Source organism: Peromyscus californicus, unplaced genomic scaffold (genome assembly GCF_007827085.1).
Source record: "Peromyscus californicus insignis strain IS unplaced genomic scaffold, ASM782708v3 Scaffold_4__1_contigs__length_199733344, whole genome shotgun sequence".
Classification (NCBI taxonomy): domain Eukaryota; kingdom Metazoa; phylum Chordata; class Mammalia; order Rodentia; family Cricetidae; genus Peromyscus; species Peromyscus californicus.
Window position 1 is genome coordinate 22,489,069 of NW_026294562.1, and position 17,035 is coordinate 22,506,103.

Here is a 17,035-nt window from a genome sequence, read left to right on the forward strand (position 1 = left end):
TGAAGAAACATGGTCCATGCACATGATCGATTTCTTTACCCTCATTCAAATGTGGCCTCACCTCTGACATGAATGGAAGTGGAAATTCTTGAATTAAGGAAAATACAACAGACACAGAAGACAAGTACAATATTTTGTCACTAATGTGGAATATTTATTGAAAAACTTGACCTCTAGAAATCTAGAGTGGATTGTTAGTTAGTAAAAGTTATGTATAATAGAGAGGTGGTGGAAGTGTGAATGGTCAATCCACATGGTAGCAAATTCCAGTATTTTATGAAACAGAAGTTTAATATAAATAATGATAAAAACATAAGGTATATTTCCAAAAACAAGAAAAGTTTGACTGCCAAAATATAAGTTGTTTAAGAATATAAATATGCTTAATCTGCTTTTATTTTGATTTTTAAATTATTTATTTCACTTTTTGAGATTACAACATACATATATCATTTCTCCCTTCCCTTGATTTCCTTCAAATTCTCCAACATACTCTTTCATTTCTCTATAAAATTCATGGCCTCTTTTTTCACTAATAATTGTTGTATACATATATTTATGTGTATATTCATACATATTCCTGATACATAAATGCAACTTGCACAGTCAATATGATGTTACTTGGATGCATGTTTACAAGTAATATTGTATAGGTTTTGAAGATTTACTTTATTTTATTTATTGTTTGTGTCTGTACTTGTTTGTGTACTTCTAAGCAGGTGTCTGAAGAGGTCAGAAGGGTGTGTTGCACTCATGTTGCTTGAATTATAAGACTTTTGTGAACTGCCAGATGTGGGCAATGGAAATCTTACTCCATTCCTTTCCAAGAGCAGTAAGCCTCTTGACAGCTTATCAGTTTCTCCTACCCCACTTTTCAACACTTCCTTAAAATTAAATGAAATAAAAGGTAATTCTCTCTTGTGGTTTTAATATTTTAAAGTCTTTGCTGTGATATACTTTAGTGGAAATATATCTAATTGTGAAAGATATATTTGAATAATTTTCAAAGAACAACTTTTTGTACCACAATCATTTGTGTAGATTTCATAGCTTGTGTGAATTTATGCTTGTGTGCTCATGCATATATAGGCATATGGCTGCATTAGGCACTGATGAGGAGGCATAGAAAACCAGACGAAGTGGTTCCTTTGGGACTGAGACAGGAAGGTCTAATGAGTGATGTCACTTCTCATTTAGTAACATTCAATGCAGTGGGAAGGGAATGTAGCATCTAGAAGTAATAGAAAGGTGATGCAGCGTGGTAATTTATTTTGTTTAGAGAGAAGAGAGGAGCTCAGAGTATATGAGTAGCAATTGGAAAAGAAAATACATCTTCAGCTCTAAGCCAGAAACAGCAATTCAAAAATATATTTAAATTGTTTCTGTTTTGTTCCTGATGCCAGCAGGACCTGACCTTCATTCTGCATGTGTATTCTTCTCTGTGACTTGTCTTCACCCTGTTTCTCTAAAGGATGCAGTTACTCCTGGTAACTAATTGTCTGTATCAAATACAAATACTTCCAGGAGCTTCAGGAGGCACTCAGCCAAAGACCGTTCTCATTCCTTCCTCCCCACTACCTTCTCTTTCATATGTGTGCATAGAGGAAGAGTGCACACTGGTGTGTGTGTGTGTGTGTGTGTGTGTGTGTGTGTGTGTGTGTGTGAGCATGTGAGAGCCAGCGTTTAATACTGGTGTTGCTCCTTGGGAGCTCCAAAGATTGGTTTTTGTACAAGGCATCCCACTGGGACCTGGAGTTTGTCAATTAGGCTGGATGAATAGCTAGACCCTGAGATGCTTCTGGCTCTGCCTCCCACTTTGGTGTAAGAAGTACTTGCCATCACCTCTGTCCATTAAGATATGTATTGGGTATAGACTTATGTTCTTAGACCTGTATGGTAAGAACACTGCTGACTGAGCAATCTCCATAGATTCCTCCTCTACATACTCTATGCTTCTTGAGATGTGGAGCAGAAAGACCTTCAGAGACTCTGTTTTCTTTCATTTTTAGATGAACTGAAGGCAACTCTGAGAAGAGTCATACAAACTGATAATGTTATTATCAGTAACATGTAGAAAGCACACACATAACTATGAATTATTATATGGTAAGAATTTATCTGTTTTTACATGAAAGTCATATTAATTATGTAGATTTCAGTGCAGGTGAGCACAAGGGATAGTAACAGTGTAACAGAGACTATGGAATGATAGGAAGAGTCTTCAGAGAATTTAAAAAGGAGAACTGATATTCCTGGGCCTTGCCAGAATGGAAGCTGTGAGAAGAGGGAAGGACTCAGTGTCCCCACGGGGAAAGTGGTAAAGGTAGGCTTTGGGATTTGAGGAAACAACACAGCAGGAGCCAGGCATCTGATCTTCTTCAGACCTGACTGAAGCAGAGCTGTAAAGAAGGAGGCACTGAAGCCAATCCCCTGACCACTGAGGTTGTATCAATGTCTTTTGAGTGAATGGGAGGTTTCAGCTTGAAGTTCTGCAAAATGTTGGTCAGAAAGAGAAACAACTCCATGCGGGCCAGGCTCTCTCCTGCACACATCCGTTTTCCTGAGGGGGAAAAGAGACAAATAAGATAACTGTGCCTTGTACATAATGAGTGTAAGATGCACTGTTTTATAACTAACACAAGAGAGTAAGAAAACTGTAGAGTTATTGGATGGATGTGTGGTTAGATGAATGAATGGGTGAGATAACTAGTTTGTGACAGGCATCCTGATTGGTGGAAAAGCAGGGAACCCTGTGATCAGCTCATTGTTTCTTGCCACAACTACAAGGATTCCATCCATGGTGATCTGGAAGTTTCTTACATTCTGAGCTGAAAGAAAATGTCCTGCTTCAATACTTTGTTCCCTTTTTAAAATAATTATGTGTAGAGTGTTTATAGGTGTGGAAAAATGAGCATGTCAAAGAGTTGTCCGGGAAGATTAAAAGATTATACCAGATCCCCTGGAGCTGGAGATACAGGTGGTTGGAAGCTGCATGAAGTTGGGTACTGGGCATTAAATTCAAGTCCCTTGCAAGAGCAGCAAGTTACCTTGAATGCTGAACCCTCTCTCCAGTCACTCCTTACTAATATAAAACTAAGCTGTCCCAGCAAAATTTCCACAAAAGACTGGGAATGTACTTGCATGGTCTCACCCCCTATCTGAGGATCTATTGGCCATTGATAGCTGTTAGGAGACAAAGAGTCAGTTTTCATCATGGACATGGCCTAGGGAATTACCCAAGTTTACAAGGATATGATTAATTCCATGCACTTATATGCATCATGCAGTGCACTTAATGGGTTAAAAATAAAGTATATGAAATTGGGAGAGAGAATGAAGATGGGAATAGGAGAGAAATAGTGACGTGGTTTTGATCAGAAATATTTTATACATGATAGAAACTCAATAAAACCGTATCTTAAAGTAACATGCAATTTTTCTGTTCTCTGTTACTCATGTTTTTTGAGGTAGGGACAGAGTTATTAATTAGAATGTTGATTCATTTTTTGTTTAATATATTAAGTTTTAGAATACAAAAATGAATGAACTCACCCCAACAGCCCTCTTGCCCAGTGATATGATATTGTCTCTAAACACAAGTCCAACTGTATCATCATGTTCACTCATCTGTTTTCCTGAGTGGGCTTGAGTCCCACTGGGGTTTTTCTGTATTTTTGGAAATGTGTTTCAATATAACTGAGATTGGATACAAGCTTCACAGCAAAAGAATAAAGTCAAATAATGATAGAGTCTTTATTTTTTTATTTTTTGGTTTTTCGAGACAGGGTTTCTCTGTGTTGTTTTGGTGCCTGTCCTGGATCTTGCTCTGTAGACCAGGCTGACCTGGAACTCACAGAGATCCTCCTGGCTCTGCCTCCCCAGTGCTGGGATTAAAGGCATGAGCCACCACCGCTTGGCTAGAGTCTTCGTATTAATAGTGAAAGATCAAAGGTTAAGTGATCTTTATAGGTTGATGTCTTTGGTCTCTGTGTTGTATGTAAAGGAAGAACACAAATGGTCTACAGGCTAGCTTTCTTTACTTGAAGGAAAATTGTAAACAAACAAAAACCTAAATATTTTATTCTTACAGGGAAGAAGTCTCATCATCAAGGACAATTCACTGAAACTGGGAGACATGCATGTTTACCAGTCTCTTGGGAGACACTGTATAAATTTCCATAGATCCTAATGTCACAGGAGCCATGGAAATGAATTTCTACTACCTATTGAGAAGGGTATGAAGTAGTCACTTTTCTTAAAGTTTCCATTCTTGTCAAGAAGGTGGCCAGGGTCAAACATTTCTGGGTTGGGGAATTCCTTGTTGTCACGCAGCACTGATGACAGTGATATTAAAATGTTTGTTCCCTGCAAAAAACATACATAGAGACACTAAGTTACAAAGAAATATGGAGCTAAACTCATAGGGGTAATAATACAATTCAACTTCTGCTCCATAAAAGGGGCTAAGTGCAAAGAACAGCAGGGACATTTCAACACACAAAGCAGGTAAGGAGCAGGGATGAGTCTGAGAGTAGTCACAGTGATGTTGCTAATGTGCCTCTAGGGATGTTTGAAGTCAGCACTTGAGCATTGAGTGTAAGTCTTCTAAGTCTGTTTTTTTCTTCAGGTTTGGATATGTGTGTCTCACCACCTGCTGCTCCAGTTGATTTATGTAGTTTTCATAAATCTCATGGATTATGGTTCCAAATGGAGAGCTGAGTTGTATGCAAATGGAACAGGAATTCACTCACGAAGCAATGTGTATAAAGAAAAATATTATTTTCTGTTATGGATATAATCCAGACATAGATGTAGGTGTCATATATCTTGGAAGGAAGAGTCTACTCTCATATATGGAATTTATATATAAACACACACACACACACACACACACACACACACACACACACACACACACACACAAGGCAAAACGGGGACATTTTTGGAGGGAAGGGGGACTAAGGAAATGGAGTAGTAAGAGGGAGACATTAAATTAAATATATCATGATGATTATGTTCTACGTATAATGCTAAATAAAAATGATTCTGGAGAAGTGTGTAAATGGCTAAGGATGTTACTTCTAGCTTTCTTCCAATAATACAAAAACCTACCCTGTATCATTTCAAAATTTCTGGAAGAACAACATGTAATCTACAAAGCTTTCACAAGACTATATCCTGTATTAGCTTATCAACTGAAGTAAATAATCTGAAAATTAAAAAAAAACTAAAGGATTATTTTTGCAATGTGGAAAGTATTTGAAAATTAAATGCTAATCTCAATAATTTTTGAAAACACCCATTCTCATTTGTAGACACACTATCTATGACTGCTTCTTGCTACAATGGCCAAGTTCATAGTGCTGACACAATCCTCATTGGTTAAAAATTCTGAAGCATTGTCCACCAATCCAATTATAGGTGAGGATTATTTAATGTTGCCTTTGCCTATATCTGTACTAATACCAGTGGTCCCATCTGGTAAACAAGTTACTTACCTGATTTTTAAGTGTGTAGAGTCAGCCATAGATTCATGATTATTTCTGTGTCAGACAGTTCCAGGAAGGGAAAGAATACTATTCTATTTCACAAGACCCAGAGAATAATCACATCATGAGCTACCAGCAGAGAGAGGCAGACTTATAAAGGCAGCACCTGACCCAAAGCAAGATTCATCCTTATGAAGGAATCTGGAATGTAGGTCATTCCTGTCTCTTTCTTCAGTCTATTTACCATTTTGTTATGTATAAGGATATATATTAAGTATTGTTATACTCTGCATAGACCTCAATAATAAGAACCACAAATCATATCTGTGGAGAGTATTATAGCCACATATTAATCTAATAAAAACACTTTTCAAATCTTTTAAAAGCATCGGACATGACAGGGAAATATTGAAATTACACTGTTCAGAAATAAAATGAGTACTCACACTAGGGTAATTGGACTCATTCATTCATTTATCTTTCCCACAATATTTGAGTCAATTTCATGTTGGGAGGGTTTCATGCATCCACAGCCTAATTCACTAATTCCCGTTTCTGTGTTCCTTTCTATTCTCTAGTTGGACCCAAATTTGTAGTGGTCTGATTCTCTTTTACAAATATTTGATGTTGGAGAGCATAGAAATTAAAATACAATTCTGTTTAGTGCTATCTGAAATTCATCAGTCAATTCAATAATAACATGAACTAAAATAAAGGACAAGAATATATAAAGTATACTTAAAAATACTAACCAAAGAAATACCTCAAAATTCCACATACACTTACAGATAAAGCACTAGTTGCATGTAGCAGAATACAAAAGGTTTGGTAAACTAATGTCAACACCATAATTGAATCCATTGTTTTATAAACCAAATCAAAGGAATTAGGGAAATTCTAGAAAAAGATAATCAGAGAATATTCATTGTTCAGTAAAATTCTAAGAAAATATTTACAGTATACATCATTGAAAGAAATGCTTATGAAAGAAATAAACAAAGCATAAATTAACAATAGATATAATCTTTTAATGAGTTGAAGGATTCAGGATATAAACTCCTTCCAATTGTTTTGAGAATTTTTTTCTCTATGGTAAAAATCCCAAGAGTTTTTAGAGAAATTTGACACCAAGTTGGCGAATATGCATCGAATTAGAAAATCCTAAGCCTTGTCAAAGAAAACTTTGAAAGGCAGAGCAAACACAGAAGCATCACAATCATGTCCCTGCCTGCTGTAGAGCTATCCTCCTGATCAGGAAGCATCATAAGTCACCTGCAGCACAGTGTGACTCAGCAGACTGGAACTACACTGTGATCTGGGAGATCAAGAACTCAGAGGTGCAGCAGAGAAGAGACAAGCTTACCTTGGGGATGAAGTAGTTCCTGAACTTAATGTCACAGGTTACTGCACGTGGCATATTGCTGGGGACAAGATTAATGCATCTCTGGACCTCATGAATCATGGCATCTGTGTAGGGCATGTGGCTCCTGTCCTTCATGCAGGGGCTGCGGTGTCGACCAACCACACGATCAATCTCTTCCTGGACTTTTTCTAATTATAACCAAGAAATGATGGAATAGCAGGAAAAGTAGCATGTTTGTCGCAATAAGTCAAGGTCACATAATGCAAGACCAAGGTGCCCCAGCATTATAAGTATAAATTTTGTAAAAATTCTTGGGGAATACATTTGGATATACATGATGTTAAGATATGGATTCACACCACTCTCATACTACATGTCATCTATTTTCTATGTATAAGTGTGCACTTGCATGTGTTCATGTGCGTGTACATTTATTCAGGTGCATGTGCACATGTGTACACTGTATGTGGAGGGAGGATGGAAATCTCAGATGTTGTTCTTCAGAACTCATTTCCTTTGTTTCCACATAAGGTCTCAGGGTCTGCAGCTTTCGGGTGGACACCCTGCCCAGCGTGGCCCTCAGTTTTTGCTGTCTCCATCTCTCCAGTGCTGACATTACCAGTTGTGTCACAACATCAGGCAATTTTACAGGCGTTCAAGTGAAATTGAGAAGTTTGTCACACTAATGAAGTACCACACAGGACAAGAAAAACATGCCTCATCCTTATAAACATACATTCCTTGCTCAGGAGGAAACATATATGTATACATATGTGTATATATATGTATATATAATTTTCTGACATAAATATATAACGCTATTATATAGAATAGAAATTATGATTCATTATAATATACTAATTACTTAGTGCCATAATAGAAAATAATATGTGAAGTAACTAAATATTTCAAACAATGAAACATAGTTAAATTAACCAGATACTATAGTCATTAGTGAAAGACAACAGAAATCAGTTATTAAATGTGTGTGCATTTGCACAATTTTAAATGATACTCCAGCTATGTTCCACTTATCCAAAAGTGGTCAGTTTCAACAAGTACTTGTGAAATATATTCATATTTTAAATGGCAACTGCTTCTTATATACTCAAGAATACACAATATTTTTTGAGTTATTGATATAAGAAGTGAAAATATTATAAATAAATACTACATGTAAATGAATAACTACAAATAGATAATGAATGGATGTATATATGCATAAGCACGTGTGCACATGCACACACACACGCAAAATATATACACTATAAACATGCAACCTGTCACTTCCTTAACAAGAGATATTGGGTTATAATACTTAGTTAAACCAATATTCATTGTAGGGAAAATTGTCCTTACATTAATATTATTCTCTATTACAAAAGTTACAGTAAGTTTCATTAGTTATACATTTTGTGACTGATGAATGCATTTAGTTTATGTTTTCCACTTTGTGAGTTAGCATTATTTATAAGTATTCAATGTTGTGGGATATTCAATCTCACTGTGACCCCCAAGTTTGTGTTTATGGTAATTAAATAAAATCAACCTTGGTCAGGAGGCCAAATTAGCAACTGGTAGACAGAAAGAAATCACAGAGAGTCATAGGGTGTCTGTAAGATGATAAAGAGATGCACAGGAAGTAGTAGGGAGGGACTTAGTGGATTGTGGGTTCTTTTGTTTGGCAGAGTCAAAGGAGGCTATCTTTCAGAGATGCTGTCAAAGAAAAAAGATCAGCCGGTTGCTACTCAAGCTCTGAGCTAGCAGATTTTCACCCTAGCCTTTGACTCCTGGGTCTTATTGATAAACAGAAAGAGAGATTTAATTAAAAGCTATATTTGGTGCCTTCGGGAACAGAATTCCAGCCAGATCGAGGCCCAAGCAGCCAGGCTGCTGCCAGGGAGGCAAGCCAGTAACTGCAGAGCTGCATTTGCTGGCAAAAATAGCAGTAGATAAAAGCACAGCCTTTGCGTCAATGGAAAAACAGTAATTGTAGAGGATGCTTCAGCTCCTGGCATAAAAGCTCAGTTGATGGGGCCATCACACTACACATTACTTCTCTTTATCCTTCATTCGCTGTTCGTATCAGGATAAATACAGAACCAGAAGCTTTCTAAGTCTGGTTTCCAAATATCATTCTGAAACCATCACCTTCTCTCCCAGGTTGTGCAGATTTCTGCAGTCCTTGACTTCCTGGGATGTTGTTTTACACAACAGGATATAAAAGATCCTTCAGAATTTCATAAAGAAAGCAAAAGTAGGGTTAAAATTTCAGGTATGTGTGGGAGTTTATTTCTGCAATTTTTAAAATCAACAATTAAGATATCACAATGTGAAAAGTATATATGTGAATCAGGCATTTCCTTAGAGGAAATATTAGTTGTGGGATATTAGTTTAAAATGCATTACATTTGTTTGTGCTGTGGAATATTTGTTTAATGATGCAAAGATGTGTTGCATTCTTTTATGTTGCATTTGTGTAACTCTATAAAGCCGTGTTACTTTGTCTGTCTAAAACACCTGATTGGCCTAATAAACAGATAAAAGGCCAATAGCCAGGAAGGAAAGAGAAAGAATAGGGCTGGCATGCAGAGAGAATAAATGGGAGGAGAAATCTAGGGAAAAAGAAAGCAAAGGGAGAGGAATGAGAAAAGGAGAGGGAAAGCTGCCAGGGGCCAGGCACTCAGCCACACAACCAGTCACAGAGTAAGAAGGAAAGAAGAGTACATAGAATAGAGAAAGGTAAAATCCCAGGGGCAAAAGGTAGATGGGACAATTTAAGTTAAGGAAAGCTGGCTAGAAATAAGCCAAGCTAAGGCTGGACATTCATAATTAAGAATAAGTTTCTGTGTATTTATTTGGGAGCTGCATGGTGGGCCCCCCAAAGAGTAAACAAACAAACAAACAATACAATACAACTACAGTTTAGTGCTTTTGTTTGGCTCTGGTGTTTTGATATTTCATCTTTGTCTTTTATTCGTAATTCCATTATTTCTAATTAATATTTAGGAAGAATTGTCCATGATGATGGTAAAATACAGAGAATATTACATTGTATTCCAGACTAGAGGCTAGATTCATCTAAGTCCTCATTCCAGTCTGAGGAAACAAGACGAGCTGAGGATCTGGCGAGGTGAGGTAGCTGTGGCTTGTTCTGGTTCTCTGATCTTCCAGTTCACCCCAATACCTGGCTCAGGTTTGATTTAATTAATAAGACCTTTTAAGATTCATGCTGCATCTGGGGCCCAACGTTCGTGGTACAAATTCATGAAAAAGCTGCTTGCCTGTGGCCTTGTGGGCCCCAGTTCAGGCCCGAGCTATACTCAGCCGGTTGTGGCGGTGCACGCCGGTTGGATTTGCTGAAGGAGGCAGAGGCAGGAGGATCCTGACTTTGAGGCCGGCCTAGGAGGCTTTCTAAGGAGAAGTTTCGGCCAGGGCTGATCCACAAACGGTGGCAGTGGGACATGGAGGCAGCGGCTGCTGCTCTGAATTGCTGGCTTCATCTCATCGTGTTGGTGACTGCGTTGGTGCTGCTACCTAGGACGAAGGGTTTACTGCTGCTTGTTCAGAGAAGAATTTCCAGGACCATCGTGTTACAAGAAAGCATCGACAAAGGTCAGTTTGGAAAAGTTTGGCGAGACAAATGGTGGGGAGAAATTGCTGTGAAGATTTTCTGTTCTAGGGAAGAATGGTCATGGTTCCGAGAGACAGACATTTATCAGACTGTGATTACTCCAAACCACAGAGGAGGCACAAAAAAAGTCTGCAGTGAACCATGACCACACCTAACAGTGACTTTGAAATCTTCAAAAAGATGACAGGATCCCACAATGATGATTCCACAAGGACTATAGTAAAGCCATTAAACTGATTAACACCACAGAAAGATTTGCTTTGGACTACAAACTACTTAGGACAATTTTGAGATGGCTAGCTGAGATGATCCAGCCTGACAGACTATTCGAGCAAGGACTTGAAACAAGCCCTGCACTTTCTCTTGTCCCTGCGACTGGACAAATGATATAGGACTTGACAATTAACCCCACAATTTTCTTTTCAGGATTCCCTAAAGATATCTTTGCCCCTAGAAAGCAGGAAGTAATTTTAAGAAAACGATGCCCACATTCCCAAGAGGTGGGATGAGAGGTTTTTGGTCGTTTGAGTTATGGATATTGTCATTGTTTATGATGATTGGTTACAAGTTGTTAATTGTTAATGGTCAGGAAAAAAGCTGAACAAGGAGATTAGATTCAGAGTTTTTGTTTAAAAAAAAAAAGATAAAGAAGTAATAGGATAAATGGGTAGATCACTGAATCTACACTAAAAAGAAAAAGGGGAAGATATAAAAATGACAAAAGATAGATTACTGAATCCATTATGAAAATAAAAAATACTTTTAAAAAGGAACTACTTGTTTTAAATAAGATAAGTAATGAAATTTTTTGTCTGAATTTGTCAAATGTTACTGGACTGGACATTGTTATATATTAATGGAGTTTTTTATCTGAATCTGTCAAATGTTAATGGACTAGACATCGTTAATGTAATCTTGACTGTGTATATTGTATATACTTACTGGATGTAATTTTTCTTGCATTAGTTATAAGCTTTTTTTAATTTAAGACAAAAAAAGGGAAATGTGGTGGTATTGTGTTCCCCCAAATATTGTGCACCCTAATAAATTTATCTGGGGTCAGAGAACAGACAGCCGCTAGATACAGAGGCTAGAAAATGGTGGCACTTACGCCTTTAATACTAGCATTCCAGAGGCAGACATCCATCTGGGATCTCTGTGAGTTCAAGGCCACATTGGAAACAGCCAGGCATGGTGACACATGCCTTTAATCCCAAGAAGGGAGCCTTTAATCCCAGGGAATGGTGGTAGAAAGCAGAAAGGTATATAAGGAGTGAGGACCAGAAACTAGAGGTATTTGGCTGGTTAAGCATTTGGCTGGTTAAGCTTTCAGGCTTTTGAGCAGCAGTTCAGCTGAGACCCATTCTGGATGAGGACTCAGAGGCCTCCAGTCTGAGAAAACAAGACCAGCTGAGGATCAGGTGAGGTGAGGTAGCGGTGGCTTGTTCTGGTTCTCTGATCTTCCAGTTCACCCCAATACCTGGCTCAGGTTTGATTCAATTAATAAGACCTTTTAAGATTCATGCTACAGATTCAGATGTAGATATTCATGAAACATGATGGAGAAAGTCCCTGAGACTATTCAGGGACTCAACATTGCTAATTCTCTCCTTTCTTCCTTCTACATTACTCTTTCCCTGTCAACCACTCAATGTTCCTGTTTACATGGCTTCTTGCACTTAGTTAATTTTGAGTGCAATTCTGTGTTGAAAACTAGCACCTGCAAATGGTGCGCCTCACAGACTTTTGGGTCTTCAGGGGTCCTAATCAACCAGGAGTTGCCGCCCTGCCAAGGCCTGAGTTGGTGTGGACATTGGTGACATGCTCTGCCCCCACCAGGCTCTTGGGTCTGTTGGGGTCACAATCAGCTAGCATCCTGCCTAGTGCCTCTGGTACAAAGCAACCAGGTACCATCATACTAAGTACTGCCCATGGTTTCTATGCTAGGACATGGAAGAGAGAAAGGCAACAGCTCTGCACTATCCCTTACGTCTGGGGCCGGCAGTACTCAGCAAAGCACCACCTGTGATACAACCAAGAGCCCTGGCCCTGGGAAGTTAGGTACCATTGTGGTGAAAAACTACAGGGTGGGGAGATGGAAGAGAGGGAGAGGTGAATAGTTTGTAAGCTGGGAAAAGAGGTGGATGTGGGGAGGTGAGGAGGGTAAAGAACTAGCTGATGTGAATGACCATCTGGCCACCCAAGTCTAAGGAGACATCTGGGCCTGGACTATGACCAAGGGCCTGGTCTTGATCCAGCCCTAAAGCAACTGAGGGGACATATCTTGATGTCTATCACTCCTACTATCACTTAGGACTGTGCAGCAGCCTTTGGTTTGGGTCACCATCTGGGGCCATGTTGATGTCTGGGGGCCATGCCAATCTGGGTGGCCTCCACAGTCACCAAGGGCCATGATGATGACCTGGCCTGGGCTGCTGTTGAGGACAATTTCTGGGTCCATGATCCTGCTGTGGTTGGGGTCTGTGTTGATGTCCCTGGCCCATTTTGCTGCCAGGGCATACTTGAATACCTGGGGTATGGCCACAACCTGTGGCCATGTTGGTGTCCAATGTCTGTGCTACTGCTGTTTCCAGGCCGATTTTGGTAGCCAGGGCTATCAACTGAAGCTATGGTATATCATTTGGAACAGGGCTGCAGCCAAAGGCTATGACTGGGTCCATGGCCCTGCCATATCCAGGATCTATATTAATGTCTGTGGCTCCTGAGTCCATCAAAAACCACGCTGATGCCAGGGGTCTAGTCTGCCACCTGGGACCATGTAGGTATCTGAGAACCATGCTGCTGTGGGGACCATGTCAGTCCAGATGGCCTGTGATGCCACCTGGGACCATGGTTACATCTGGGCCCAGGCTGCTGTCTACAATCATATCTGGGTCCATGGTCCTACCACAGCCAGGGTCTATATTGATGTCTGTGGCCCATGTTACCATCAAGGCCACATAGATGCCTGGGGTCTGGGCCACAGTCTGTGGCCATGAGGGAGTCCAAGGGCCATGCTGCCTTCAGGGGCATCCTGATCTGAGTGGCCTGTGCTGCCACTGGGGCCATGGTGGCATCCAGGTCCAAGCTGCTGCTGAAGGCCATGTCTGGGTCCCTGCTCCTGATAGCTAGGGCCTGTGATGATGTCCATGGCCTGTGTTAGCACGGGGTGTAGCTAGAGTTTTCCTGCCTGGCCCACGGTCAGGATAAATCTCTCTCACCCACCAGTCCCACAGCCTCTCAGACCCAACCAAGTAAACACACAGAGATGTACAAACTGTATGGCCATGGCAGGGTTCTTGCTAACTGTTCTTATATCTTAAATTAACCTATTTCTATTAATCTATAAGTTGCCCTGTGGTTCGTGGCTTACCAGTATCTTAACATCTTCCCATGGCAGCGGCTGGCAGTGTCTCTCTGACTCAGCCTTCCACTTCCCAGAATTCTCCTCTCTCCTTGTCCCACCTATACTTCCTGCCTGGCTACTGGCCAATCAGTGTTTTGTTTATTAACCAATCAGAGCAACACATTTAATATACAGAACATCCCACAGCACTTCCCCTTTTCTTTTTTTCAAAAAGGAAGGTTTTAACTTTCACATAGTAAAATTACAGATAACCAAACAATTATCAAGCAAGAATTACAGTTACAATATCTAGTCTATTTATAATAACTAGTCTCTTAGTATTTGGCAAAATTAAAGAAGATATCCTATCTATCTTATATTTGTGAGTTGAAGGTTTCGTATCTAACTTATCTTTTATCATAACTAAGGAAAATTATAACTCTAGTCTTCAACTACATCAAAGATCCCAGAGAATACTATTACCTGAGAAATGGCAGAAGGATGCAAGCAACTTTTGGGAGTCTTGCAAGAGTAGACAGAGACAGCTGGCAGCCTGGACAGTCACCTAATGTTCCTTTGTAAAGTTGGGGCATCTGTCTTCAGCCCATAGGCTTAGAGTCTCTTAGTCACAGGGGTCATTGGAACCATGCTGTGCTAAGCCAGACCCACCCTTCACTGGCCATGGGATGGCTGGTCCTGTCCCTTGCTGGATATTGCATCAGGTGAGCTGGCTCTACCCTTCAGGGGAAAGCTAGCTCTTGCACTCAGGAAAGCTAGCCCTACCCCTCACCATAGGCATGCACCTCTTCTGAGAAACATACTTGTGCTGACCCTGTGGTCAGATATCCATGTAAGCTGAATCTGAGGACATGAGAATAGGAGAGCTGACTCTATACCCCCTTGTCTGCAATGTGGTGGCATGCATGAGGGAAAGATACCCTCACTCATTGCCACCTGTAGATGAGAGAGCTGGCCCTGGAGTCACAAGAATGGGAGAGCTATACCTGACTCTCACTAGCTGCAGTACATGAGAAAGCTTCTATTCTGAGCAGTAAAACAAGAGCAAACTTTATTGTCAGGGAGGCAATGAGCCAACCCTGAAGACTTGAGAGCAACAGAGCTGACCTTGTAACCCCATTCATCTGCCATGTGGTGGCCAGTGAGGAAAAGATGCCCTCCCCCATCCACCCCTTGCTACCTGTGCTGTTGCCTACAGTGGTTGAGCTAGCTGAGACAGTGCTGGAGAACTCACCTAGGTAGTGGTGATGAGCAGAAACTGATGAGCTGACCAACCCAGCTACCACACAGGCCCAGAACCAGGGCTGAGTTGTCCCACCCCAACATCCACTGAACCTATGAACATGTGAAGGGGAGGGATGAAACTACAGATTCAAAACAGCAAGATCTCCATGACACAGGACAACAGGATATCCAAGAGGAGCCCCAGTGAGAGCCCATTTTCAGTGACTTAGCAGACACCAGAGACCTTGAACCAGAACAATTATTCCTGACAATGAACACTTGCAAGCAAAGATGAACAGATTAAGGGGTAAACTGTGTGTCTGTCTCAAAAGGCCAAACTACAGTTTCCATGACAATCTTCTCCTTCTTCTCCTTCTCCTTCACCTTCTCCTTCACCTTCTCTTTCTCCTTCTCCTCCTCCTCCTCCTCTCCTCCTTCTCCTTCTTGTTTCATTAATTTTTATTTTATTGAAGATGGAATTTTTCTCACATAATATATTCAAATAATATTTTCACTTTCCTCTACTCCTCCCAGACTCTGTTACCTTGCCTACCATAGGATTTCTTGCTATGCTTTAGTGACATGAGATTTTTTATCTCCACCCCAGAATTATATTTATAAGAAAGAAGAGAGTCACCTGCAAGAATGTGACTGCTTTAAAAGTTTGATGTTGGGGAATATATATTATTATATATTATACATATATTATACAACATATATTATACACATGCAACAGGCCAAAGTATGCCAGTGGAGCTTGCCACAGATGACATTCAAAGAAACAAATAAAAAGGACCAATTTTGATCACTTTTCCTATAACTATGATCTTTTTATTTCTCAGTCATCTTTTATAACGAGAGCTTCTATGACCTATCTATATCAATTTATTAAGGGGTTCTATGGGGAAAACAGACTCACTGATACAGGATAAGGTAAATCCAGTTTCAGAGTCCTTCCTTGGAAAGCTGGGGACTAATCACATCTGCTTCACATCATCTGATCTGGTCTTCAACACCCAAGAGAGTGAGACCCCCTTTCTCTTTCCTTTTAAGTCATCACATAGGCAGATAAGAAACACCAGATAGCCCAAGGTCATGGGCAGATCGAATTCCCACTACACTTCCCCTTTTTGTCAAAATAAGAAGGTTCTAAATCTAGTTCAAAACTATGTACAATAAGAACGATTATCAAGTATTGCCCAGGAGAAAGAAAAGGTAATAACATAACCAAAAATGGAACTATAACCCACAAGAACAACATCAAGCAAGAAACACACACTCAATGTCATAGTATTTGCCAGATCATAGGTAAATGGCAAATTACAGAGATTACCCCAATAGCTGTCCTATCCTAAATAATCTAAATCTAGTACCTGATATGCTCTTAACTAAGATATGGGAGGATTGTAACTGTAACTACCTAGTCTTCAACCCCATCAAAGACCTAAGAAGGAAAATAATATTACCTGAGTAAACAGGAAGTGCATTGCAAGCAACTTCCAAAATTTTAGAAATGAAAAAAGACATCTGGTTGCCTGAACAGTCACCCAAAGTTCTTTTTTAACATTGGAGCATCCATCTTCAGCCTATAGGTCTAGAGTATATGGCAGACTTTTCAGTGAAGCAGGAAATTTGAAGAACTGTCTTGCCTATTTTGGCAAAATTTGTCAGTCGCTTTCCTCTGTGTCCTGCAGAATGTCTGGCAATTTCTTCTGTGAAGCAGGAACCTGAAGGACCATCTTGTATTGTTTTGTCAAAGTTCAGTGGTCACTTTCCTATGGGTCCTGCTTGTCCAGTTTATACAACATATTGTCAAACATTCCAGGCAAGAGCAGTTTCTTGCCCAAATGGTTAGCCTTTTCCACATTGTAAGCAAACTCTATAACAAGTTTCTGCAATGCCCATCATCTTCTCCGAAATAAATTGTTGCTGCCAGGAGCAGACATGTCTCATTGTCATAA

The 17,035-nt window shown here is 39.9% G+C and overlaps 1 protein-coding gene across 1 annotated transcript in view; it reads right to left on the minus strand.

The window, feature by feature from the left end:
- Positions 1-236: 236 nt before the first annotated feature.
- Positions 237-17,035, minus strand: part of LOC128094871 (cytochrome P450 2C29-like) — a 46,520-nt gene continuing 29,721 nt past the window's right edge. The window contains exons 6-8 of the mRNA XM_052713457.1: positions 6,853-7,040; positions 4,224-4,365; positions 237-2,560 (exon numbers count right to left, since the gene is read on the minus strand). Coding sequence (XP_052569417.1) covers positions 2,379-2,560; positions 4,224-4,365; positions 6,853-7,040 — 512 coding nt within the window. The 3' untranslated portion in view covers positions 237-2,378. The remainder of the gene's footprint in view (positions 2,561-4,223; positions 4,366-6,852; positions 7,041-17,035) is intronic.